The sequence below is a fragment of the Podarcis erhardii genome, assembly GCF_964252035.2.
Source record: "Podarcis erhardii genome assembly, chromosome: 9".
NCBI classification, from domain to species: Eukaryota; Metazoa; Chordata; class Lepidosauria; order Squamata; family Lacertidae; genus Podarcis; species Podarcis erhardii.
In genome coordinates this window covers 76,047,731-76,074,730 of record NC_138512.1, presented here as the reverse complement: position 1 = coordinate 76,074,730, position 27,000 = coordinate 76,047,731, and the positions used below count along the sequence as shown (strand labels likewise).

The following is a 27,000-nucleotide window of genomic DNA, read 5'->3' as shown; positions in this document are numbered from 1 at the left end:
TCATCTCCCAGAAAGCCTTAATCTTTGGGCACGTCCACCAAAGGTGAAAGAATGTACCTTCATTCTCTTTACATTTCCAACATTTGTTCTCGGGCAAATGATATATTTTTGCAAGCTTGACTGGTGTCATGTACCACCTATAGATCATTTTCATAATATTCTCTCTTAAGGCATTGCATGCCGTGAATTTCATACCGGTGGTCCACAACTGTTCCCAGTCAGCAAACATAATATTATGACCAATATCTTGTGCCCATTTAATCATAGCTGATTTAACCGTTTCATCCTGAGTATTCCATTTTAACAGCAAGTTATACATTCTTGAAAGTATCTTAGTTTGGGGATCTAACAGTTCTGTTTCCAATTTTGATTTTTCCACCTGGAAGCCAATTTTTTTATCCAGATTGTAGGCCTCTCTTATTTGAAAATAATGAAGCAGTCTTGCACTTTATCTTTTAATTTCTCGAAACTCTGCAATTTCAATTTGTCTCCTTCTTGTTCCAGTATTTCCCAATATTTCGGCCATTTGGCCTCCATATTGAGTCTTTTCAAGGCCTTTGCTTCCATTGGTGACAACCACCTTGGGGTTTTATTTTCCAGTAAGTCTTTATATCTTATCCAGACATTAAACAATGCTTTCCTGACAATATGGTTTTTAAATGCTTTATGTACTTTAACCTTGTCGTACCACAAATATGCATGCCACCCAAAAGCATTATTAAAACCTTCTAAGTCCAAAATGTCTGTGTTCTCAAGAAGCAGCCAGTCTTTCAACCAGCAGAATGGTGCTGATTCATAATATAGTTTAAGGTCTGGCAGGGCAAATCCACCTCTATCCTTTGCATCAGTAAATATTTTAAATTTAATTCTGGGCTTCTTGTCCTGCCAGACAAATCTAGAAATATCTCTCTGCCACTTCTTGAAACAGTCCATCTTGTCCAAAATTTGCAGTGATTGAAACAGAAACAACATTTTTGGCAATACATTCATCTTTATGGCTGCAATTCGACCCAACAAGGAAAGCTTCAAATTTGACCATATTTCTAAGTCTTTTTTCACTTCTGCCCAACATTTCTCATAATTATCTTTAAATAGGTTTAAGTTCTTAGCAGTTATATTAACCCCTAAATATTTTACCTTCTTAGCCAATGTTAAACCTGTCTCCTTCTGAAACCTCTCTTTCTGAATCGGTGTAAAATTTTTCTCAAGCACTTTAGTTTTTGACTTGTTCAGCTTAAATCCTGCCACCTGACCAAATTCTTGAATCAATTCTAATACTCTTTCGTACTAGACTCTGGCTCCTGTAACGTCAAAACTAAGTCATCTGCAAAAGCTTTCAATTTGTATTGTTTGGCTCCGACCTGAATACCTTTAATCAAACGGTCCCTCCTAATCAAGTTCAGCAAAACCTCCAGGACCGAAATAAAAAGCAGTGGGGAAATTAGACAGCCTTGTCATGTCCAGTCATACCTTGGTTCTCGAACAGAATGCGTTTCAGGAGTCCATTCGACTTCCAGAACTGTTCAAAAACCAAGACGTGGCTTCCGATTGGCCACAGGAGCGCCCTGCAGCCAATCGGAAGCTGCGGAAACCACACTGGACCTTCAGCTTCCGAAAATTGTTCGAAAACAGGAACACTCACTCTCGGTTTTTTATTGTCTGGGAGCCAAAATGTACAAGTTCCAGGGCATTCGACAACCAAGGTATGACTGTATCTTTTTGCTTCTTTTAATTCTTATATTGTATGTTATTGTATTACAATCTGAACTTAACAGGACTGTACAGAAGTCAAAGTGTTCTTCACAGACATGCCCCAAACCACCTGAATTAAGCTTAGGGACCACAGTTTGGGAACCACCAGTCCGGCCCTGGCCCAGAGTTAGCGAACAACATCCAGGTGTGAGACCTGGGACCTATTCTGGAGACTGCCTTGAATGATGCAACGATCATGCCAACAGAGCTTTACATAGTATAAAGGGAGGCAGTTTGCCCACAGGGATTTTCGACCTATACTCTACTGACAACCTGCCGTACAAGTGCCACTCAAGTGAACCCAAACTCATGTGCCAGACCTCCTGTTCCAGACTACCACTTAAAAAGATGCTCGGCAGATTGCAAAGTGAAGAAAGTGTGAAACAGATTGCAGGGTTGCTGCTGCAGTAATTGTGCCCTTCAGCTACCATAAAACGCTTTGTCTAATGGCTGTAAAATAAAACCAGAGCAAGCTGTCCTGATAAATATGTCCAAAATAAGAATCAAGCAGAACTCATTAACTCGGCAAGGAGTTGAATATTCACACAATCACTGAGCCCACCCAGGAGGTTATGTGGGTACAGCTACATGAATCTTGCTCTTGCAATAGCTCTCGAAGCCTTCAAATCATGAGACAATACATGTTTGGCAAATGTGTTGGTTGTTGTTGTTTTAAAAAATTGCTCAATTCATGCTGGAGGCCCTTGATCAGAATGGACAATGATGAGCCATTCACAAGCCCAGACACTGATTGTTCACCTCAATGGAGCACAAGAACAAGATTCAAGGATAATAACAGTGGGGCAAAGGAATCTCACAGCAGTAAAATGCTAGGTGCAAGAGTTCCCTGTACTGCAGCACAGATGAAATAAAACAAGTGTGGACCTTATCTAGCCATCGATGGGAGACCAGAGACAGCCTCATGAATGCCATGCTGAGCTTTCCAAGAGCAAGATCTAATCGTGTTTTGAAACCAATATTCAGGCATTTAAAGGTCTCTAGGGAAAGACTGCATAACTTATGTGTTCTCTGTAGGTCCTACTGAAATGACCCATTAATCTAGAGTTACTCCTGAGTAGGTTAATAAATAACAGCGTTTTCCAGCTCAGAGTTTGTGATCAGCATCAGAACCATATTCACAAGTTCTTTCGCACACAAATCAATTCCTGGTCTCCCCACACCCCCCAAGGTGTTCTTTATCAGCAATCCAATTTAGAGGGAAATGCATTTTGCTTGTCACTGCACAACTGGAAGTCAGAAATCCTTCCGATCTACTTTACCCAGTGGTCTACTAGCAGACCCTGCTTCTCCTTCTACCCACTCCTGCTGTCGGCGCAGAGGTGGGGATCACAGAAGTCATAGGACTAATCTATACTGGTAAGTTATAACGTTATAAATGTGTTATAAAAATGTGACACTAGCAGGTGCTGTACAGGATTCAATGGGAAATTGTATTGAGAGCTATATAGCTTTTCTTCTTAGCTTTTTTTAAAAAAAAGATCATTACAGATCTACCCCTAGTTAAACAACACTTGGGAAGGGTGAAAGTTGGTCACTCGTGCTGTAGGAAATCAAAATTAAAAGGTCATCCAGCTATGAGAATGATATGCAAAAGGAACACAACTAGTACACACACATACCATTATCAAGAAGTAAGTTATAGATTTGTCCCATTATTGTGTACTTCTTGACAATTCTGTGATTCTATGCTACCATCAATCCGTAACACCACCCCTTCTGGAAACTGTTTTACAAAGAAATAGCTTTGGCATGTATCAGCCTTGGGACTTGCTTAACTTCAAGAGGAACATCTATTTTTAAAGGAAGCAACACTCCTCCACCCAAAAAACACACACACCCTGGTAACACTGCAGATCTCAATTGCTGCCAGTGAACCTTGGTTTAAGAAAACCCGACTGAGCAATACATCATCTTTACTGAAGAAATGTAACAAGAATGAAATATTATGCAATCAAGGATAAATCAATTTTAATGTTTTATCTTTACATTCATGAAATGGCGGCCTGCCAAAATGGAATTCTGAAACAAGCGAAGTTTTCAGTCATTAATGTTATTCTCCCTCGAAAAGATACTACGCTACTCCTCAGACCGAAATGCAGGATCTTCCTTTCAACCTCCAGGCACAACACACAATTGTTATGGAATCCTTTTGTTCATGACAATAGAAACCTTCGATGAGGTATGACAGTAACAAGCAACAGTAATCTAAGACAGACAGGATGGTGATGATATCAAAACCATTGAAATGTTGGAAGAGGGAGCAGACATTTTTGAATTTTTATTTTAAACCTTCACTAGTATTCTTTATAGCTATGAGAACGAGAGTAATGAAATCTGGGGCTTAAGGGCACGGGAACTGGAATAAAGTACACAGACAATTGGCTTTCTTCAGACATCGCACCAAACCTTAGTTAGAGAAATTTAACTTTGGTTTGTTTTGGAGTCTGAAATCATAAGCCGTGGTTCGTGACCAGCCAACAAACTAGAATCAGAAGCCATGCATGAACTGGGTTTGCAAACCATGGATTGAAGTGATGTCTAAATTGACAAACCATAATTATGGCCACTCCTGCATCTCTGGAGAAAAAAGTGCTTAGCTGATGTTGTATTAAAACCACACATGGTGCAATAAATCATGATTTGCCTGTATAGTCATACAAACCATGGCTTAAACTATGGTTGGACTACAGTTCTAAACTATGATTAGTGAAAGCTATGGTTCGTTGTGATGTCTGGATTGAACCAACTTCTGTCTTTGTTGAAGCCTTAAGGAGAGCTATTATAAAATACATTATCAGTGGTAACTGACACCCTCCCTCCCAAAAAAACTAATTGGGGGTGGAAAGGGAGAAGGAACGGGCTGGGGAAAGGGCGAAATGGGTCCATGCGAGGTTATGCACACTGAACCAATGCACGCAGGAGTCAGGAACATAACCCCCGCACAAATCAGTTGTTGCTTGAACAAACAAGACCAGGGGGGAGCCCTCATCCGTCCAACTACCACCTGCATCACTAAGACCACTAGAAGAAAAGGCGCATCAGCCTTCCATACTGCTTAGACCCAGCTCTGCATGGCCTGCAGAATTACTATCTGACTACAAGCCATGATAGGGACGCGGGTGGTGCTGTGGGTTAAACCACAAACCTAGGACTTGCCGATCAGAAGGTCGGTGGTTCAAATCCCCGCGATGGGGTGAGCTCCCGTTGCTCGGTCCCTGCTCCTGCCAACCTAGCAGTTCGAAAGCACGTCAAAGTGCAAGTAGATAAATAGGTACCACTCCGGTGGGAAGGTAAACGGCGTTTCCATGCGCTGCTCTGGTTCGCCAGAAGCGGCTTAGTCATGCTGGTCACAAGACCTGGAAGCTGTACGCCAGCTCCTTCGGCCAATAAAGTGAGATGAGCGCCGCAACCCCAGAGTCGGCCACAACTGGACCTAATGGTCAGGGGTCCCTTTACCTTACAAGCCATGATCCGGAAGCCAAGATCAAGCCTTTGCCTCTTCATCATGGGTCCTTTGGGGAAAACCAACCACAGGCACTGGTTGCCTAACACAAATCCCTTCTCTGTGTTGTTTTGCCCCGTTCGTGGCAAGGGGTTTTCAACAGGAGATGTGAAGCAGCCACTTCTGAGCAGCATGCAGCCCGGTCACATAAAATAAGCTATGATTTAACATAACTGGGAAAACCTTTTTCATTGCTGTAATCACCACGAACCCAAGTTCTCTTTACTGATCAGTTACTACCTTGTCAGGTTGCATTAGTATCCATAGGAGGGGTTCCTTTTTTTGGGGGGGTGTATCCTGCCTCAATGTTCAACACTTTGCGCTAGCTTACACTGAACTGCATTTGCCAGTGTATTGCCCATTCTCCCAATTTGGGAGATGTGCTTTTGAAGCTCGTCAAAATCCTTTTTTGCTTCTACGACCCTGAAAAACTCTGCTTCATCAGAAAACATGGACATGTACCCCCTTAGTTCACGGACCACACCTGCTGGGTTTCATGAAGCCCCGTCAAGACTGCCTGGGAGATAAACACTAGGGAGCAGAACAGTTATTCACCGAGGCAACATAAATGCTTAAACTATCATGAGAGAGGAGAGCCATGTTCTTTTGAAAATAAATTGGGCAGTAATACTTAGCCACAATTGCAAGCCACCATGTAAGACAACGAATAAATAATTATCTGGCAGTATTTTCATCATAGCCGAAAATTAAGTTTCCAGCTCCCTGGGGCAGCGATTGCATTAATGTTAGCTAATTAGGTTTGTAACCAACTTTGCAAGCCTGTGTGTGTGTGTGTGCTTAAGGGGGGGGGGGGAGAAAGAGAACTCAAATGCTGTTCAACAGGCATTTTCACACTTCAAATTATTACAAACACAGGACAAAGCTACTGGGAATTGATGTCATGTGAAAAGACAAGACAAATGTATCTTCATCAGCCATGGATTAAATACATATTTTATCAGAACCAGGCCCCCAAACAAGGAAGACACAATGGATGACCTTTAGTATGCAGAATAAGCTGAAGGTTTGAGGCTTTAAAAAACGTAAGCGAGGTCTGCTGTAAATGCAAATTAAAAGCAAGGAAGAATACGATAACAAGGGGCACCCATCAGCTGAAAAGCTGGGAAATGTTCAATGTAATTACAAAAAAGCTATTATAACTCTCCAAGAGAATGAATTCCACCACACCCATTACGGACCATTTTTTCCAGGAACAAACTGTTTCTTGATAGGGCAAGTCAAAAGCCCAAGCTTGTGGTTCTTCTGGGCAATCTCATCAGCCACCATGTCATCTTTGACTGGTGGGCTAGGGGGACCTCAACAGTCCTGGCCCAGGAACCCAAATTACCAAAACTGAAGTTCAGTTTTGTTAAAAGCAAGACTCCTTTTCCCTTCAAAAGCCAAAGACAGAACTAGATATTGAAACTGAGGACCTCATGGGAAAGAGAGTTGCGATCAGAGGCTGAAATCAATATAGAAAATTTATTTAAAATACCCAAGCAGAAAACCATTTTGCATGATGAAAAATGCAAGCATAATCCGCAAAGAATATCAAAGTGGAAAAAGGCTTATTATACACAACTGTAAGGAACAGTGTATGCAGGTAAAAATAGAATGTAATGATTACATGGGTAACAAAACAGAATATTCTGCCTTGTGGCTTAATGCTATTCAATCTAAAGATTTCACTCTTAAAACTTTACTTTGTCATTTTATCTGATACTTCCAATATTTCTGTTCAATTGCAGTCAACAATTACGGCAAGCAAAACTTAGAAGTAATTTTTATTTACTTAATCTCTACTTTGATTTACCTTCCTGATCGCCCACTAGTCAATAGCAGTTAAAAGCTTTGCTTATATAGCAAATTAATCCTAAAAGTTAAGCAGAAGAAGAGGAGATGCTAAATCTGTGTTTCCAGGTAGGGGTTCAAAGGAACAAGTTTCTGCGGATTCCAGGAGGGGTAGAGAGATTAATCCAGGACCCAATGCATGGAAGAGAAAAAGATCAAAAAATAAAATAGTGTGGTTCAAACCTCACCGGGGAGTAAGCAAAAATAAAACAAGAATTATTTATGTATAAAAACTACAGAAGCCAAATCTGTTCAGAATTGTTCATGAACCAAAGCCTGTGCCCCAAGAGGCAGATTCACAGAAAAAATTGCCACAAAACACTTCAAAAGTGGAAGGAGGGAGACGCTCAAAGCAGGAAACCCCTTCTTCTCGCAAAGAGAAAAGCAAAGGGCAAACTGGGCCACAAGAGGCCTAGAACAAGCAAAAATATATGATAGCAAAACGGGAGCTAAGCAATGAAAATAAGCGAGAAGAAAAAGTGAGCTCCAGCATGGAGCTGCAGTCTTTTTCCATCCCCACCCCTTGGCACCCCAATTTTTTTGCCTTCTTTTCTCACTGTTAATTCAGTCTCGCTTTGGTAAAAGGACAGGCCAGCGGAGAGGCACCTGCAGAAACAATTCTCCACCAGTTTGGGGTGATTAATGGCACGTTCTTGAGCCTTATCAGAGTCCAGAGAACTTCATGAAGGCTGCTCAGGGCTGCTAGCCACATGGAATAACCAAATTCGTATCTTCGTCAGACTGCAGCACTCTTGTCTCAGCTCGTCAGCATTTCTGCTTCCAACATCTCAGCATCCGAGTCGACAGAGACATTTTTGCCCTTAAGAAGAACATTGAGGCCTGATTAAACCATGAGCCAGAGTTTCTCGACCAAAGGTTTGCTTCCATCCTGCTCCATAGGTCTCCGCCTTCCTCATGCACACCACTATCCACTCCCCACCCCAAAGACCAGACGTCAATGTTTTTGATGTCTCTCTGTCAGGTTGACTGATATTTATTTATTTTTTAATTACTTGTATACAGCAAGCCTGCAGCTTAAGTGCATTTAACTTGTGCGCAATCAGCTTTACGTGCACGGCAAAAAACATTAAAAAGGGGGCAGGGTCCAGGAAAAATGACTTGGGCAATCCCACTCGCCACTGAACCCAATTGGGTTTTGACTATGCACAATCTCGGCTTTCAGGAACGATGCCCAGAATGTAACTCCCATCTAAGCTGCGGACCTACTGTTCCACTTTCCCTACAAGGAGCTCCAGGTGGTTGTACATAGCTCTCCTCCTCCCAATTTTATCCTCGCAAGAACCCTGTAAGGTAGACTAGACTGAGAGAGGTCATCCCAGATGAGCTTCACGGGTGAGCGGGGACCTTCATTGGCTCCCAGTATGCACAACCCAGTAAGCACAACTCAGAGTGTTGGTGCTGACCTTTAAAGCCCTAAACGGCCTCAGTCTTGTGTACCTGAAGGAGTGTCTCCACCCCCATCGTTCAGCCCGGACACTGAGGTGCAGTGCCGAGGGCCTTCTGGTGGTTCCATCGCTGCGAGAAGTGAGGTTACAGGGAATCAGGCAGAGGGCCTTCTCGGTAGTGGTGCCCGCCCTGTGGAACGCCCTCCCATCAGATGTTAAGGCAATAAGCAACTATTTTACTTTTAAAAGACAACTGAAGGTGGCCCTGCTTAGGGAAGTTTTTAATGTTGAATGCTGTACTGTGTTTTTAATATTCTGTTGGGAGCCGCCCAGGTTGGCTGGATCACGTTCGCAACCCGAGCGTCCACTGTATTATTATATTTGAACCCTGGTCTTCCGAGTCTCAGTCCAAAACCTGAACCACCACCCTGACTTCACAATGTGTGGGTTTCTCTGCTGCACAAGTACGAGAAGGCCCTGCTCATGGGGGCAGAGGGACTGTGAGTGTTGACATTACAGGCTACAAGGAGAACCACCAGATGCAGGGATCCTCTTTTCAGAAGTTTCCTCAAGTTCCCCATATTTAGCATATTGACTATTTGACTTCACCAAATGGTCCTGGGGAAGGGTTACAAAAATGTCACAATTGGAACCAGTGCAACTTACATTAAAATCGTAAGATAAAACCAGAGAACCAACAGCAAACAACCAAAACAGCAGCACAGAACAGAAATGCAGGAAAAGGAAAGACATCCACTCAAGCAAAGGGTTCGGTAAAATGGTGCCTTTTGGCCAACTGTCAAAAAGCGCACAATGGATGGTATAAAGACACATCTCACAGCATAACCAGGGGCCACCAAAGAGGAAGCTTCATTTTGAAGGGGGAAAGTAAGACAGGAGGGCTAATAATGGTTCTTAACCTTCCTTGCCACCAAAGTTTCTTTCTGACTTGGATTAAAGTCTGAACCAAGACAGAAATCATGGACCATGACACCTGCTGGTATTGAAAGTTAGCATTGTAAGTTCCTAAATGTTGCATCTGAAACCAAGCAATAATGGACATTAGTGCCATAATTAAAACAAACACTATATTTAGCCTTTTCTCTCAAACATAACCCAGAAAAAAGGGGAAGTGCCAAATCTCAGAGATATATAAATATATTTCAGTATATGTTTCAGTTGTGTCAATTTTTACTCATAAACCATTTTAGATTATTAATTGGAAGGTGGCAGATAAATATTTAAAATGAATGAAAGCAAATCACTCTCTTTTCAGACTATCTATTGAGACTTGGATAAATGCCCTCCATCGTACCCTGCCCAAGCTGATTCACAATCCGAGGTTTAAGCCTTGGATTGTGGCTCACAGCTTGACTACAGGAATCCCAAAGGCATGTAAAAAACGGGAAAGGAGGCTGAAAGGGAGCAAAAAATACATATTAAGACTTGGTTGTAGACAGATGTACTCTTTATGATGCCATTGCGGTTTTATTTCAAGCATTATTCTCCACCACCGCCTTCATGTTTCCTATCACTTTCCAAAAGTCATGTAATAAAAGGAGCAATTTTATCTGTCTTTCAGTATCATTCCGAGCCTCGAACAAGCATTCCTTCTTGTTTCCATTTCCTCCACCAGCAAAATACAGCGCCTGAAAGCCATTTCGTTATGGTGCTCAGTGGAGAAAGAGAAAAGGGTACGAATTTACGAACCACTCACTTCCCTTTAGTAGATCAGTGTCACGCAGACTCTAATGCCACCTTGCCAAGTTGCCCAAATGTTACTTCAGATAATATACTGATAGGTCTAAACCCCTGCCAAATGCTTTACAATATCCTACTCTCACTCAGTTATGAATAAATGCTCCTCATCACCACCGTATCCGGGCTAGGTTAAGTAGAGAGTTACATTGGATATATTAGGTTTCAGGATTGGCTTGGTTTTTAATTTGTGGAGGAAACATTGAAACAAATGTGCTTTACACTCATTGGGCAGATGCTCTTGGTTGTTCTCTTTTGAGCAATGGCCTGAGTAGTATGGAAATGGGGAATGGATTTTAATGGCACCTTGGAGAGCTCCCTGCAGGACTCAGGCTGGAGACTCCATTAAGAGCAGAGCTTAGATGTTGCTTCAGCAGCAGTCATCTTCTGCTGTTGTTTAGTCGTTTAGTTGTGTCCGACTCTTTGTGACCCCATGGACCAGAGCACGACAGGCACTCCTGTCTTCCCCTGCCTCCCGAAGTTTGGTCAAACTCATGTTCGTAGCTTTGAGAACACTGTCCAAGCATCTCGTCCTTTGTCGTCCCCTTCTTCTTGTGCCCTCCATCTTTCCGAACATCAGGGTCTTTTCCAGGGAGTCTTCTCTTCTCATGAGGTGGCCAAAGTATTGGAGCCTCAGCTTCACGATCTGAGTCATCTTCTGAGTGAGCCTTAAATAGGAGCTGCAGTTCTTTCTCAGTTGCTAGCTCCATCTTCCGTGTCAAGAGTGTAAGAAGCTTTTTGCAGCTGTTCTCAACCTGTGGGTCCCCAGATGTTGTAGGACTACAACTCCCATCATACCTGAGCTCTGGCCTTGCTAGCTAGGGGTGATGGGGAGTTGTAGTTCAACAACATCTGGGGACCCACAGGTTGAGAAAGGATAGACTTTAAAGGGACCCCGGCTGCTTAAGCGCTTGCGGATTCCTGAAGAACATGGGAGACTGTGGCCCTGCTAGGACCACAGCTAGAGTCCTCTGCATCAGAGGAGGAAAGCAGGATGACATGGTCATAACACTGGTCGCCACAGAGTTAGCAGGGACCACGAGCGTCATCTAGTCCAACCCCCTGCAGGAATCTTTTGCCCAGTGTGGGGCTCGAACCCACAACCTTCAGATTAAGAGCCCCATGATCTGCAGATGGAGTTGTCCCAGCTCACCTGAGAGTGAGCAAAATCTTCTGCTTTCAGTGTTTTGCATCATGTTCTACTGGCCAGGTACAAGAAGTTATTGCAACTATAAATAATGATTTAACAATACCCCCCCCCAAATCATAACATTCTATATTTTTCTGCAGTATTCTTCAAGCTGTTAGAAATAGTACAAGCCTCAACAACCTTACTCAACATTCCTGTCTCACAGTCCTTCAATACTCCAGAGTCCTGGGCAAGCTCTGTTGCTTCCAAAACCAGCAAAAGTGAATTTATACTTTCCCTTCTAGGTCATAGGGACCCCAAATGGGTCACTGACCTATCTTCCATATATGTATCCCTCTCCTAGCATACCAGCAACAATATAGGGGGCTTCTTAGATTTACTTGTTATTTATTACACAAAATTTCTACTCTGCTTGATTGCAAAAAACAAACCTCAAAGCGGATTGAAAAAAGATAAAACAATAAAATTGAGAAAAATTCGGAGGGTAGTAACTTCAAACTGCAGAGTTTTGAGAAATTAAAGGATAAAGTGAGAGATTGGCTCCACTATTACCAAATAATGGAGGTTTACAAGATGGATAAGAAAATTGGCTTCCAGGTGGAGAAATCGAAATTGGAAACAGAATTGTTAGAATCCAATACTAAAAATTTATCAAAAATGTATAACTTGCTGTTGAAATGGAATACGCAGGATGAAACAGTTAAATCAGCTATGATTAAGTGGGCGCAAGATATTGGCCATAACATTATGTTTGCTGACTGGGAAAGGTTGTGGACCACCGGCATGAAATTTACGGCGTGTAATGCCTTGAGAGAAAACATTATGAAAATGATCTATAGGTGGTACATGACCCCAGTCAAGCTTGCAAAAATTTACCACTTGTCAGATAACAAGTGTTGGAAGTGTAAAGAAAATGAAGGCTCATTCTTTCACCTCTGGTGGACATGCCCAAGGATTAAGGCTTTCTGGGAAATGATATATAATGAAATGAAAAAGATGTTTAAATACACTTTCCTGAAGAAACCAGAGGCCTTTCTCCTGGGTATGGTAAGCCATGTGGTGTTAAAGAAGGACAGAACTTTGTTTTTGTATGCCACAACAGCAGCAAGGATCCTTATTGCAAAGTATTGGAAGACATCAGATCTACCCACTCTGGAAGAATGGCAGATGAAGATGACAGACTACATGGGACTCGCAGAGATGACGGGCAGAATCCGAGACCAGGAGAAAGAGACAGTGGAAGAAGATTGGAAGAAATTCAAGGACTATCTTAATAAATATTACAAGATTAAAGAATGTTAGATTGACATGGACTTAAAAATATTGGTTTTCAGAGACATTAGAGTAAGAAAAGGAATGGAATTAGTAAAAAACTTTTGGGAAATAAGGGAATGGAGTTGCTGATGGGATAATGAAACTAGAATACAAAACGGTGAGGTATGAGGAAGTCGGGGAAATAAGGTTGAGAAAATAAGTTTTGAAATTATACTTGTTGTTTTTTGTTTGTGTTTGTTTTCATTGTAGTTGTTTTGTATTTGTATGTTCTTATTGGAAAATGTAATAAATATTATTTTTTTAAAAATGAGAAAAATTCACAAACATGCTTTAAAACATACAAAATATAAAATACTTTCTAAGCATCTGGGTAGGCTGATCTAAATAGGAATGTTTTTGCCAGGCACCAAAAAGAGTACAGTGAAGTCTGCTTGATCTCAATAGGCAGGGAGATGGGAAAGGAATTAACTGAATTCAGCCATAGAAGCGGTTATGACCTCAGTCATCATTTTGGGGTTGAGCAGGGACAGCAGGTGACCTGATACACAACTCGGGTCAGAAAGAAGTTGCCACTGGACAGCAACTCTTCAACACTATTAAGTTATGAGGATCCCTTCAGTATAAAGTTTTAGGACAGTTTGTTAGAAATCAGACAAGTTGTCTATCACTTGAAATTAAAGCGTGCAAACCAAGTATGAGAAACCTAACTGTGAGAAAGATAAGATACCAGCTGATCCTCTCTGCAACTTTCAAAAAAAAAGTATGCCCAGAGGATAACTTCACACCAGTGACATTTTCCATTTAAGCCATCATTAAATGCCTCACTTGGCTCCAGGCAGAATGCGGTATTTCTCAGACTACATCCAACATAAACCCTGATTAACATTTTATTTAGGAAAAACTCCAGGAAGCCTTCACTTTGCTTTTTATACTCTTGTCAAGATGGGAAAGAGAAAAACAATGGCCATTTATCCCCAAAGTCTGTCTCCTGCTGCTGGTGCCCTGCTGCATCAGACCAAAAACCTATCTGGCCCATCATCCCATTTCCCACAGTGGTCCATAGGATGCCTCTGAGAAACCCACAAACAGGCCTTGAATGTTATAGCACTTGTCCTCTGTTGGCCCCCTAGCAAGTGCAACTATTCAGGGGTATTCTGCCTCTGGATGTGGTATAGTAAGGGCCCGCCTCAACTTTAAATTCTGCTTTGTATGTCTGTTTATCGTCTTTAAAAATTGTATCTGTTTTGAATCACTGTGTGCTCAGGTTCCAAACAACTGTGTGTGTGTGTGTGTGTGTGTGTGTGTGTGTGTATACCTCTGTGTTGCCCATTCACGATAACGGGTAATCTAAAAATGTTTGCAACCTTCCTTCCCACCGTTTGGCCAAAGTGTTTTGAATAGGAACATGTAAGGTATAGGTTGACACTGTCAAATTCAGCCAATTTATTTCACAATTAAGTCCTCCATACTATACTTAAAAATACCCAAAGAATGGGCACAAACCTGTTGAGATCTCTGAATTTTCAAAGTTAGGTTCCTGATTAAGGATGGGCATGGTTGCATGCAAGCCTTTTGAGCAGGACAGAGCAGATGACATAAGCACACAAATGTACAACTGCTAGGAGGAAATATATGTCCGTGCAAGAAGGACTTGCGCATTTTAAACACTCAAGCTCCAGAGTAAATGTCACTGCTCATGTCAATATATGTTAGATGGACTAGATAGGGAAAGGTAGTCAAGCTCAGGAAAGAATAGTTTGCTCAATAAGGTGTGTGCGTGGGCCTTTTCAAACTACTTACGGAAAACAAAATGACATCTCATGGGCCTATAACAATTGTATTGCTTGCCTCGCTGCTGAAATACCATTATTAACATTCTTTATGAGAAACCACTACTCCTCTTGCCTCTTATTTGAATCTCTTGGTGGCATACAGCTATTTTTTACTTACAGCAGACCCACTGAAATAACTGGGCCTAACAAAGACATGTTCATCAATTTCAGTGGGTCTGCTGAATAAACTTACCCTGAAGTCTTCTGGCATGCACAGAGCCCTGGGAGGGACAGGGCTCCGTCTTACTTTCTGAGGGACCTCAGGGAAGGCAAGGATCGGTATTTTTAGTATTTCTAAATATTAGCACATCATAAAAGATCGGGGTGGTGAAGAATGACAAGTCGCAAAGCACCATCAAGAACAAAGCAAATAAAAACAGAAGAGACGGGCTGTCACATTGAGAAGAAGAAAAAGTGTTCAGGAGAAATTTGAAAGTCAAAAGCGAGGGTGCCTACTAAATGTCTATTGGACACGTATTTCACAGCAGGACCTAACTTCTAGTTGAGGCCAATGAGGGTTCTGTAACATGTGGAACATCTGTTCTCCTCCAAATGATTTCAGGGATTAATATGGGATTATAAGGTCTCAGGGGTTCAGGTAGTCCGTAAAAGTATACTGGGTCCAAGTTGTTCAGGGCTATGTATATCAGTGCAATAACCTTCAACCAGGCCCATTAGCATATGAGCAGCCAGTGCAGATGTTTTAGCAAGTTGCTGGACCTCTGCTCCCATCCATAGTCTAGCCATTGCATTCTGCACCAGCTGGAGCTTCCAGGTGAGGCGCAAGGGCAGCTTGCCATGGAGTGTGGTGCATTAATGCTGGGTTAGGGAAGCAGAGAAGGGAACCATGCTGCTTCCTGGCTGCCCCAAAATCCTGCACACAGAATCATAGAATTGGAAGGGAATCCGAGGGTCATCTAGTCCAACCCCCTGCAATGAAGGATGAAACAAGATGAAACAATATCTGGTCTCTTCCACACACACCCCACATGGTGCCAGGGAAATAGGAGGAAGAGGAGAAGGACCAGACCTTCTTTTTTTAAAAAAAAAACATTTGCAGCAGGGCTTTTGCAAAAGCAATGTGTGTCTCACGCCATTTCTGCCTTCCATCGAGCTAACTCAAAAGGAGACAGTTGCCTCTCTGCTGCCTTCTCCAGAACATAGGGAATTTCAAGAGGGCTTCCAGAGCCCTCGGTCAGTAAGCAAGGCTTCTGGTTCAATTGTGTGCTTGGCACCTCTTAGGAGAACACATGCAAGAAGCAGACACAAAAGCTCACAGGTCGTAGCAAGAAGGCAGTGATTCTGTCATTTTGACCCACCTCTCTCCGCCGCGACGCCCAGCAGCTCTGCTTAATCTTCCAAACCACGGCGGCCACAAGGAGCAGAGACAAGAAACAGCTGAAATGGAGGAAACAGGAAAAACAACAGCAACACTTATTTCCTTTCGATTTGAGATGCAGGAGAATTCGACAGCTAGACCAACAAAAATAGCATTGCACTCTCATGAACTTCTGTCAACAGATACTAATGGCACATAAAGTGCTTGGCAACATTAAGATTCATGTCTCTGTCTTGTAAGGTGGTGCGCAGCAGGCATTTGGGCGGGGGGGGGGGAGAGAAGCAAGATGTGCCGCTGCGAAGGGTGAATGACAAAGCCAGAATGAGACCATATCACCTGCCTTCACACTTGAGAACGTCAACATAATTCAATCAAGTTATCACTCAACGGTGATGACAGAAGGCCCTGCTAATGCAGATCTCACTGTGACCCAGCAAGGGAAACGGAACGGCAATGTGTGAAAACATGCAAAGGGGATTTTAAATAAGGAATGTTTGTTCTGTTTCCTTTCTAATCGCAGGTAACGTCTTATTTATAAGACCAAGTGAACTAGAAAATGAACCCTGTTCATATTGATTTATTCACTGGCTGAGATTTATAGGCCTACTCTCTCCCTAAGGCACAGAGTAGATTCTAGCCAAATGTTATCATTAATCCCCATAAAAACAAGCAAGGGAGGTCACCGTTATCCCATTTTTCAGATGGGAAAGTGAGGCTGAATGATGTACCGAAAGCCAGCTAATGATTCCATAGCTGAGTTGGGATTTGAACCCAAGCCAAATCTAACACTCTACCCATGGGGCTCTCCAGTTTCACAATCGTTTTGTAAGAGTACTCAATTATTTTTCTACATCTGTTATGACAAAGGAAAAGGGTGATCTAATAGCTTTCATATGTCATTACTTTTATCCCGATCTTTCTGTAATTGTTTTTGATCCAATTAATTATAGCAACTTGCCAACCCACAGCCAGCAAACATTCTTCCCCCATTATCTCAATAACCTTCAAAGCAGCATGCCCTATAGTTAGATAGGTGGCTGCTACTTGCTCCGGTTTACAACCAGGAACAAAGGCAGAAAATTACTTGGCCAAATATTATCTGATGATTTACCAAAGCAAATGCCAAGGCCATTAATAAAGTATCGTTTAAAATCTTCCTATCTCACAGACACAATCTATTCAGCAGACAGAAAATACAAAGAGAGACCTGCAGCTGTTGTATGCAAGTTATTTAATACCCCTCCCCACCTAGCCTTGATGTTTGGGGCATATTTGTCCAAAAGTAAGTTCTTTTGAAAGGTGAATTCTTATCCAATCAAAAAGAAAATATCAAAAAATAAAATGTAGACCAAAACAAGGAAATGGAATTCTGCTAGTCAACATCCCAGCCCATCGAAGCCTCCTGAACAAAGATCCAACTTTGTTTCTCCCCCTAAAACAAAACCCTATGGCGTCTCTGCTCATGTCCTCCGTCCCAATCCCTTTTCAACATTTCTAAATTCAGAGGCAGACGTAGGGAGCAGAAAGGACTTGTGAAGCCACACCAGCTGCTCTTGGAGGCTTACAGGAGCTCACACTCCTCGCTAGCCAGACCATAAACCACATCAGATATTTGTCCAATGGCTGAGGCTGTCCCGTCTGTGTGAAAAATTCAGCAGCCCCTTAACACTTCAGCCAAACCCTGCTGAGTTTAACAAGAGCCTGTCAAAAGACTTCGCTGAAGTGTCACCCTCCTCTAACTCTTTTGCTACAACTATCTTCTTTGCCTTTTTTAAAAAATCCATTTGGGAAGGTATCAGTGGAATATACTGAGCAGCTTTCTTCTTCAAGGCTTCCAGAAAGAACCCTTTACATCTTTGTCACAAGGAGGCAGCAGATCCCCGTAAGCGCTGAAAAGCTCACACAGTGGGGCTCATTTTTTATTGCAGAAGGTCAGTCACCAGCACTTCCAAAAGCATCAGAACTGCAGAGTTCACTTCAGAGTCAGAGCTCTGTACCCCAGATGATTGGGTCATATTTAAAGGTGACATTTCTGACACATAAATGGCACTCAGAAGTTCCACCACCTTGGGCAACCAGCAACCAGAACCGGCATGGGGCTATGCAGAACATCAGGCAAGGCAAATGAAAATAAGGCCTTGTCTTAGTTCTCTATGGCTTGTATGGGAAGAAGCGATTGGTCTGCAATCCAGGGCAACTGAAAGGAGGAAATCCATGCCCGTCACCTTAAAAGAGTGGCAAGAAATAAAAGTTCGGTGGACACCACAATGCTGCCAAATTGTATCCCATTACTTCTGCAAATAACAGAAATAGGAAGGTGACTTTTATTATTATTAATTATTGAATTTATATACTGCCCTATTCCCGGAGGTCTCAGGGCAGTTCACAGAAAAGACCTACATAAAAACCACAATATATATCATAAAAATAACAGCAATAACCCAATAATACCCCCCCAAAGAGCCACATTTTAAAAGGGTATGGGCTGTTGCTCAGGTCAACCAAAAACCTGGTTAAAAAGGAACATTTTTGCCTGGCGCCTAAAGGTGTATAATGAAGATGCCAGGTGAATTTCCTCCCTGGGGAGAGCATTCCACAAACAAGGATCCACTGCAGAGAAGACCCCGTTCTTGTGTTGCCACCCTCCGGACCTCTCGAGGAGGAGACACACAAAGAAGGGCCTCAGAAGATGATCTCAGGGTCCAAGTAGGTTCATATGGAAAGAGGCGGTCCTTGAGGTATTGCGGTCCTGAGCCATTTAAGGCTTTATGGATCAAAACCAGCACTTTGAATTGGGCCCGGAAACTAATTGGTAGCCAGCGCAGTTGGGCCAGGACCAGTGTAATACGCTCAAATTGTCTTTCTCCAGTGAACAACCTGGCCGCTCAGGGGCAATCATGTCAATAGCCTGAGTCATTTGGGTGTTCCAGAGGTCAGCTAGGGCTTCAACAGGGGCACCAGTCATATCAACCAGAAAACCTCCCAGAGCCGTTTGGAATCCCACTGGACCCATCAGCCTCCGAGGCTGGACCTTCCTAATAGGTCCCACACCTCTGGGGATAGGAAAAGGTGCTGACAGCCTAAATCTCAACAGGAGTGATCTGACTATGGCAAGGGACTGATGTCAATGTCCCCCACCTTCAAATCACCCTATTCCTGCCCAGTCGAGAAAATAAGGTCCAGAGTGTGGCCTGCCATGTACGTTGGGATGGTGACATGTTGGGACAGCCACATGGATGTCACGGCGGCCATGAAGTCCTGAGCCGCCCCAGAGCCAGCTGCCTCGGCGTGGATGTTGAAGTCTTCCAGAACCAGCAGTCTGGGAATCTTCAGCACCACCTCTGAGACCAGCTCTGTCCACTCAGGCTGGGAGACTGCTGGGCAGCAAGGTGGGCAGTAAACCAGCAGAACCCCTAATCTGTCCCGATTGCCAAGAACACACACTCTAGACCCCCCCCCCCAACTGGACAGAGAGCCTGGATATAGAGAGCGAATCTCTATAGACTACAACAACTCCCCCTCCCCGACCCTCAAGTCTGGCCTGATGTTGCACTGAGTACCCAGGTGGGCACAGCTGGGTGAGACCAACTCCACCTTGTTCACCCGCCCAGGTTTCAGTGATACATGCCAGGTCAGCCTCCTCATCCATAATCAGGTCATGGATGAGGGAGATTTTATTCTGGGCTGACCTGTCATTCAACTGCAGCAGTCGCAGACCCAAGGGCTGGCTGATGTAACTGCCTGTGCCTTGTGCCCCTTGCCGAAACACTAAACAAAAGAATTTAAAAGGATATAAAAACAATTTAAAAGAAGAAGCCCTCTCTGCTGAGCAGCAGCAGCAGTCCTTATAAAACATGTCAGGCCCCACCCTGGGCCAGGTGGAGAGAGAGGCCGGAGCAGGGCCCTCAGGCTCTCAGCAAGATGGTCCTTAAATCAAGTCACATCACAGATTCACCTAGGGCAAAGGTAAAGGGACCCCTGACCATTAGGTCCAGTCGTGGCCGACTCTGGGGTTGCAGCGCTCATCTCGCTTTATTGGCCGAGGGAGCTGGCGTACAGCTTCCGGGTCATGTGGCCAGCATGACTAAGCCGTTTCTGGTGAACCAGAGCCGCGCACGGAAACGCCGTTTACCTTCCCGCTGGAGCGGTACCTATTTATCTACTTGCACTTTGACGTGCTTTCGAACTGCTAGGCTGGCAGGAGCAGGGACCAAGCAACGGGAGCTAACCCCATCGTGGGGATTCGAACCGCCGACCTTCTGATCGGCAAGTCCTAGGTTCTGTGGTTTAACCCACAGCGCCACCTGCGTCCCTTCACCTAGAGCAGTGGCTCCCAATTAGCTAAGTACTGTGGAACTCCTGTTTTTCAAAAGCCAAGCCACGGAACCCTACTTTTTTTAAAAAAATGATGTCTCTATGGTACTTTTTGTTAAGTGAATGGTGCCACGGAACCCTTGGGTGGGTTACGTGGAGGGGTCCACGGACCACCAGTTGGGAACCACTGAGCTAGTGCAATGTACTTGGAAGTAACATTGTGGTAGGAAACTTCTATAGGCCACCTGAGACTAGGTGATGCCACCTCCATCAATGGCCACCCCACCAGAGCATGCACTATGTACCAATGCCAGGCAGGGACAGGTACCTGTGACACCACCACATCAGCATTAGCAGGGTCAAGCTGAGCAGGTGGTGTCCAATCACCCTCTGAATATATTTGCAAGGCTTCCTGTCAACATCCCTTTCGTTTGCCATCTGTTGCAGTAGCAAAGCTATAAAAAGGACTGAAGTATCAGACAATAACCTTGGGAATCAACTTTACTGCCACATGAATTCTATTTCTCCAGGAGGATATCATCATCATCATCATCTCAATTTATTACTCACACTTTACCATAGGTCCCAGGGCATGTTATAACAATTTAAAATTCAGCATTAAAAATAATTGAAACAAATCACAGTGAATGAACAGGGTAGAGCCTAAAAACATATCTCAAGTGTCTCCTCCTCTCACATGCTCTTCTGGGGTTCGCCAAAATAGATGGGCGAATGTGTGGAAAAAGCCCCATTGCAACAGCTGGATTTCTTCCACTAGGTTCCGCTAGCACACTGGGTTAGTTGAATCTGGCCCCTAGTTTCTCTCATATGCTGAAGACATGCATCTGTTCCTTGCTTCCTGAGCTCCCCAAGAACTCTAATAGGTTCATAGCACAGGACTTGCCCTTCGCACAAGCCATGCTGGCTGTACTTCAGCAAGGCTTGTTCTTCTATATGCTTGACTATTTTATCTTTAACAATACTTCCTACTTTCCCTGCTACAGACAATAAGCTAACCAGACTGTAATTTCCAGGATCCTACCCCAGTTCACGCTACCCACCTACCAGAGTGAATCCCTTTATAAAAAAAACCTCAGTTCTTACTGATAAAGGATTGTAATATTGCGTAGGAACAAAAGACAAACCCTTGTTCAGATAGTTCAACAGTCGGCCTTTAAGCACTTAGAAAGGGATGCTGTGATTACTAAAACCCAGCATGGGTTTCTCAAAAACAAGTCATGCCAGATGAATCTCATTTCTTTCTCTTTCTTTCTTTTTTTATGGAGTTACAAGCTTGGTGGATCAGGGGAATGCTGTGGACATAATGTATCTTGACTTCAGTAAGGCTTTTGATACTAACAGTAAAATATTTTAGTTATTTAGAGTAGAAGATTACCTGAAAAAGGTGACAAAGAACTGTACCAGGTCCATAAAGTTACTGTGCTGTGAAAATGCAATCTGTAGAGAAGAAAAAGCAAATGAATTATTTGTTGTTGCATTCAGAAACTCACATTGCAAATAAGCTATTCATAATAATGAAATCCTGCTCCATTTAGATAGTGTTAACACAGCAACCTGTTACTTAAAAGTGGTGCATTGTTGACATATTTGATACCCCACCATTCTACCAGGTACCCTAGGAGGCTTACAACACACGAAACAATAAAAACATGGTGCCACATTAAAAGCACAAATAGAACAGCAGCATAATAAACATGCATTGCTTAGAACTACAGGAATGTAATCAATGCGCTACAACTTCTCTCCCTCATGCTCTATTCATGTCTGAGCACGCATTAATTTATTGTGCTAAAGCTCTGACAACCACAAAAACTTCCCTAATGCTCAGAAACCACAGTACAGAAGAGGATCGAGATGGTGTAGTGGTTAGGAAGCCATTCAAGTTAAAACAAGATGGTTTCAGGGTCTAAATTTGGGCCCTCTCAGAAGGAGGAATCCTGCAACATAAAAGACCTCCCCTTGAACCATCCTCAGCAATGACTATCAAGGCAATCCCTCTTGCAGAGAAGTGAAGAGTAGAACTATGCTCTATGTCCTGCTCTTGATAATGTTTCCTGGCCAAAATCCTCAGTTATTGACTCCTCCCTAGCAACTTCTTCAGTTCCACTCTTCCCACTTTTTTCCCATTACGGAAGCCACCCTAGAGTGAACACCTCTTAAAGTAGTGCATGGCCCTTTAACGGAGAGCAAATCCCCTGGGAGGCGAGGTCTAAACTCTTTTCAGCAGCATATAAACCATCACTAGACTGCCAGGCAGTGCTGCTGCAGCTACACCCTGAAATACCTGCTCTCAGGCTCCAGCCCTTAGCTTTCACCTTGCCTGGAGCGCTCAGTGTGCAGTCCCTGGTCCTGATGCACTGAGATCGTCACCACCTCCTGCTAATATTTGCAAACAATCTTCGACCAAGACTGCAGACATTCCCACCCATTGCTTTCCTCCCTTGCCCCTGGGCAGCGACTCCTCTGAAGACTTCGGGCACAAACAGGCTTGCACAGACCTCTGTCAATTTTACTCAAAGCAGCTGCTGCGTTTCCAAGATTACATGGCGACAGCCACCCCAGCCCAAGTTTGGCACCAATATGAAAGCCGGCGAGCCAGTCCTGGTCTTTTAAGCAGGATGTCACCACTGTGTCATTCATTCCAAGTCTCCAGGGACGGGGCCAAAAGACAGCCTCCTCCTGATTCTTAGATCCTCATATGAAGATTAAAATATGGCAGGAAAAGCTGGAGAGAATTTAAGGGAAGCATTCTTCTTATTTATTGTTTTGAAATACGAGATTACTTTTGTTTTTACAATTCATGTCACAGAAGGCTTTTACGTATTAAAGCATGTTTGTAACACTTTTAATGCAAATGATGAACCATTTTCTTGTACTTTATCATCTGAGCACATAGCTGCCGCTGAAAACAGTTCAGAAACGTCAGCTAGTGCAGAATTCAGTGGCCAGGTTGCTCACCGGAGTAAGACGGTTTGAGCATACTACATGGATCCTGGTCCAACTGCACTGGCTACCAATTAGTTTCCAGGCCCGATTCAAAGTGCTGGTTTTGACCTATAAAGCCTTAAAAGGCTCAGGACTGCAATACCTCAAGGACTGCCTCTTTCCATATGAACCTACCTGGACCCTGAGATCATCTTCTGAGGCCCTTCTTTGTGTGCCTCCTCCTTGAGAGGTCGAGAGGGTGGCAACACAATAACAGGGCCTTTTCTGCAGTGGCTTTTCTGGAATGTTCTCCCCAGGGAAGTTCGCCTGGCGCCTTCATTATAAACCTTTAGGCGCCAGGCAAAAATGTTCCTTTTTAACCACACCTTTGGCTGATTTGATTGACATCTTATGCCCTTTTAAAATGTGGGTGGTTTTTTCGGGGGGGGGGGTTATTGGATGGTTGTTTTTATTTTCATTATGCATTTTGTGGTTTTATATTTTGATTTTATTCTGTGAACTGCCCTGAGACCTCCGGGTATAGGGCAGTATATTAAGATGGTGATGATGATGATGATGTTTTAATAAACTTTATCTACTTGTCCTTTTCTATCTCTCAGAGTGTCCGTTATTTTTACCATACACACCCAATCACAAACCCTGAAGAGCCCTGCTATGGATGGCAGAACTCCCTCCCCATTTATGAAACTTACTGCCATCGTAGCAGTTGTTAAAAGACACATTAATATTCCAAGATAAGATAGCTGTCTTTTTTTAAACAACAAAAACAGAACAATGGATGTAGTATGAATGCACAACTGCACACACAAGTCAAAATTGATTTCCAATGGTGTTTCTCTCTCTCTCTCTCTCTCTCTCTCAGGACATCATCCATAAATGTGGAACTGAACTGCTTCAATGTCACCACATCTCCAACAGATGTTATTCGCTGTAGTACAAATTCTGTCCAGCTTAGACAGCATGTATTCCTGCTTCAGATCAAATGGGCATGTTCTGACAGATATCCATTTTCAAGAACTCACATTTGCCTGAACTTGGGGTCCCGCAAGCAGCTTGAAACGATGGAATCAAGTGCGAGTTAATATACTACCAAGCAGAACTGAGAACACCGACACACTTAGCAGTAAAAGAGGAACTGCACTCATTCCTTCTGCAACAGTCTTGTTTTGAATGGACCAGAAGTTGATTTACAGTAAGAGAAAGCAGCAACCTAACCCACCAACATCATGGAAGCTAATTTTGCAAGTTATTAGGCCAGTAAGCACTGCGTATTTCATTTCAACAAATTAGAGACCAAATCAGCTATTTTGGATCCAGCGGTGCAAAAAGGAAAAGAAAAGAAAAAAAGCTTCCAGGATTTTCTGGTTCCTATTTCAGAAAAAAAATGGAATGCCAAAACAAATTAAAATACCACACAAAAGCACACAGAGACCCACAAGGTTGAAAAGTACCCAGACTTTCCAGACAGATAAAACAAACAGAAAAATACACCATGCATGCTTTGTATGAAATCCATCTGTTTTCTTTCCTGCCACCTGTATTTCCTGAGTTCTAATGTTCAGAAGAATGAAGTCAAACAAACCTCAGAGCTGTGTTTGAATACAAAGCTGCTGCTCAACTTTCTATTGAAAAACAAATTGCCTAGGTATTTCCCAAGCCATGCCAAAAGTTGTCAAGATCATTCATTTTGGTTTTTGACAGTGCATTGTAAAAGGGAAAATTTTAATACTGCCCTTCACCTCAGGGCGGTTCAGCAGCAGCTGGAGACTTAGATTTCCACTTATATTATTTTTTTAAAGAAATCAGGTCTTCTTGGTTGAATTTTTGAGGCTGAGAAAAGGCAAGGGTGAACCATTAACCTGTAAGAAGAAACAAATCAAGAACCATTCTGCCTGCTGAATATCTTCCCAAATCAATAAATGTAAATTCTTTGATACTTTGTGGGAGGGGGGGTAGCCAAAAAAGGTTCCAGTTATTACACTTTTATTAAATTATGGGGGATTGAATTGCTCCACAAAAATCCTCCAAACAATGATTACACTGGGGACAAACTTTGAAGAACTTTGAGTAAGTCCAAGAACAACCCTTACTGTATCTTTTGAGAGCCTTGTAGTGTTATATTTTCTTGGTTCTGGACAAGAGGATAGATCACAATTCCTCAGAGCCAAGGGCCCAAGAATGACCTCCATAACAGCTATTGGCTTTCACAATGAGATTCTAAGTGTGAACACACCATAGATGAGGGTCTGAACAGGAGTTGAAGGTTAGAACTAGGGGATGATGCACTCCGGGACAAAATAATAGTTTCCACATGAGAAAAATCTATCATGTGCAAGATTATCCAAATGCTAGGATTCTACAGGAGAACAGGATACGGTAAACAGGGCATAGTTCAGCTCCTTGAGAATATCAGCTTCCTTTAAAGAAAAAAGCAAACCAACAAGTTTATATCCCTTTTCATGATGTAGCACTGACTGAATGAGTGTGGACAAATTTCAGACATTGGTGGTGAGGTATGGCTGAATGAAGACTTCAGTGCTCAGAGGTGGAGTTGACCCTCCCATTGCTACGAAACCAGAATTTGGGGTGGAGGAGTAAGAAAATGGTGTCTTTTTTCTTCTTCTTTTCTGGCAATCTGTATTTTTTACAGTTCACAGAATTTGGATTCCCTGTGTACATACAATCCTGGCTATGCATCGAGGGATGAAAGGCAGAGTTAGGGCAAAGAACATGAGAATAAATACTGGTTTTACACTGTCCATATTGTTACAAGCCGCCCCAATCTCTGCTGAGTGGTGGCAAGAGATTCCAGGGTCTTGGCACTTAACCAGGGTTGCGTTTCCTCTGAGACACCAAGGCACAGCGCAAACTGACACCTTCAGGAAATATGGTTTATTCACACATATTTACACCAGAGTTTTATGGGGAGAGCGTGTATATCGTCCTTCCCAGCATTACAGCATGGGATTCAGGGGCACCTTAAATGCCACCCCTTTGCAACTGCACGCTGCAGACAGTCAGCATGGCTGCTTCCCATCAGTCCCAGCATGGAGTTCCTCCCCCTTCTTGCTTCTTCCCAGAAAGCCCTGCTCCCTAAACTTCTGTCGTAAAAGGTGGAAGACACAAGATCTACCCACCCTGGAAGAATGGCAGATGAAGGTGATGGACTATATGGAGTTGGCGGAGATGACTGGCAGAATCCGAGACCTGGGAGAAGAGCTGGTGGAAGAGGACTGGAAGAAATTTAAAGACTATCTACAGAAACAGTGTAAAATTTATGAATGTTAAAATGATGTTGGATTAAAAATAATTGGCATTAGTGATAAAGTTAGAAAGAGCATGCAAAAATGAATTGATGGCTGAAAATATTTGAGTTGTGATATGTTAAGATACAAAGTTAAAGATGATAAATTGAAAGAGGGCAAGGATTTGCTGATTTGATTATGTAAATGGGAATACAAAAAGGGGAGGTGTGAGGAGGTCAAGGAAACAAGGTAATGAGCTTCAAAGTTAGAAAAGGAATAATGGAATTTTTCTTTTCTCTTTCTATTTTTATCTATTTTTATCTATTTTTTGTTTCTTGTATTTTGTATTTTTCTGTTTTTGTTTTTTCTTTTTTTGCTGTATTTTGTTGATTCTGTAAAATCTTAATAAATATTTAAAAAGAAAAATAAACTTCTGTTGTAAAAGGGCACCCTCTTCTTCTGCGGTGACATCACACCCCCGCCTTTACCCTGGCAACCTCCCTCTGTGCCTGGCAAGGTCTTGTTCCTGGTTGATGACTTCCATTGAGGGGTAATGGGTAGTCATCACAACCACTGTTTCTTCAATGA

At 42.9% G+C, this 27,000-nt stretch overlaps 1 protein-coding gene and 1 long non-coding RNA gene across 4 annotated transcripts in view; one reads left to right on the top strand and one right to left on the bottom strand.

Annotated features, from left to right (window-relative positions):
* ATRN (attractin) overlaps positions 1-27,000 on the bottom strand; it is a 168,404-nt gene that overhangs the window by 23,922 nt on the left and 117,482 nt on the right. Inside the window, exons 25-27 of one of the 3 annotated variants that reach the window (XM_081876620.1) lie at positions 21,597-21,658; positions 15,867-15,945; positions 6,744-7,946 (exon numbers count right to left, since the gene is read on the bottom strand). In XM_081876620.1, the coding sequence (XP_081732746.1) occupies positions 7,884-7,946; positions 15,867-15,945; positions 21,597-21,658 (204 nt within the window). In that variant the 3' untranslated portion in view covers positions 6,744-7,883. Of the gene's footprint in view, positions 1-6,743; positions 7,947-15,866; positions 15,946-18,220; positions 18,283-21,596; positions 21,659-27,000 lie in introns of those variants that run through there. The other 2 variants (XM_081876619.1, XM_081876621.1) reach the window with 2 other exon arrangements.
* Positions 9,016-25,101, top strand: LOC309350510. Its single transcript, XR_014160451.1, has 2 exons — positions 9,016-10,226; positions 24,030-25,101. It is a non-coding gene; the product is annotated as an uncharacterized lncRNA (long non-coding RNA).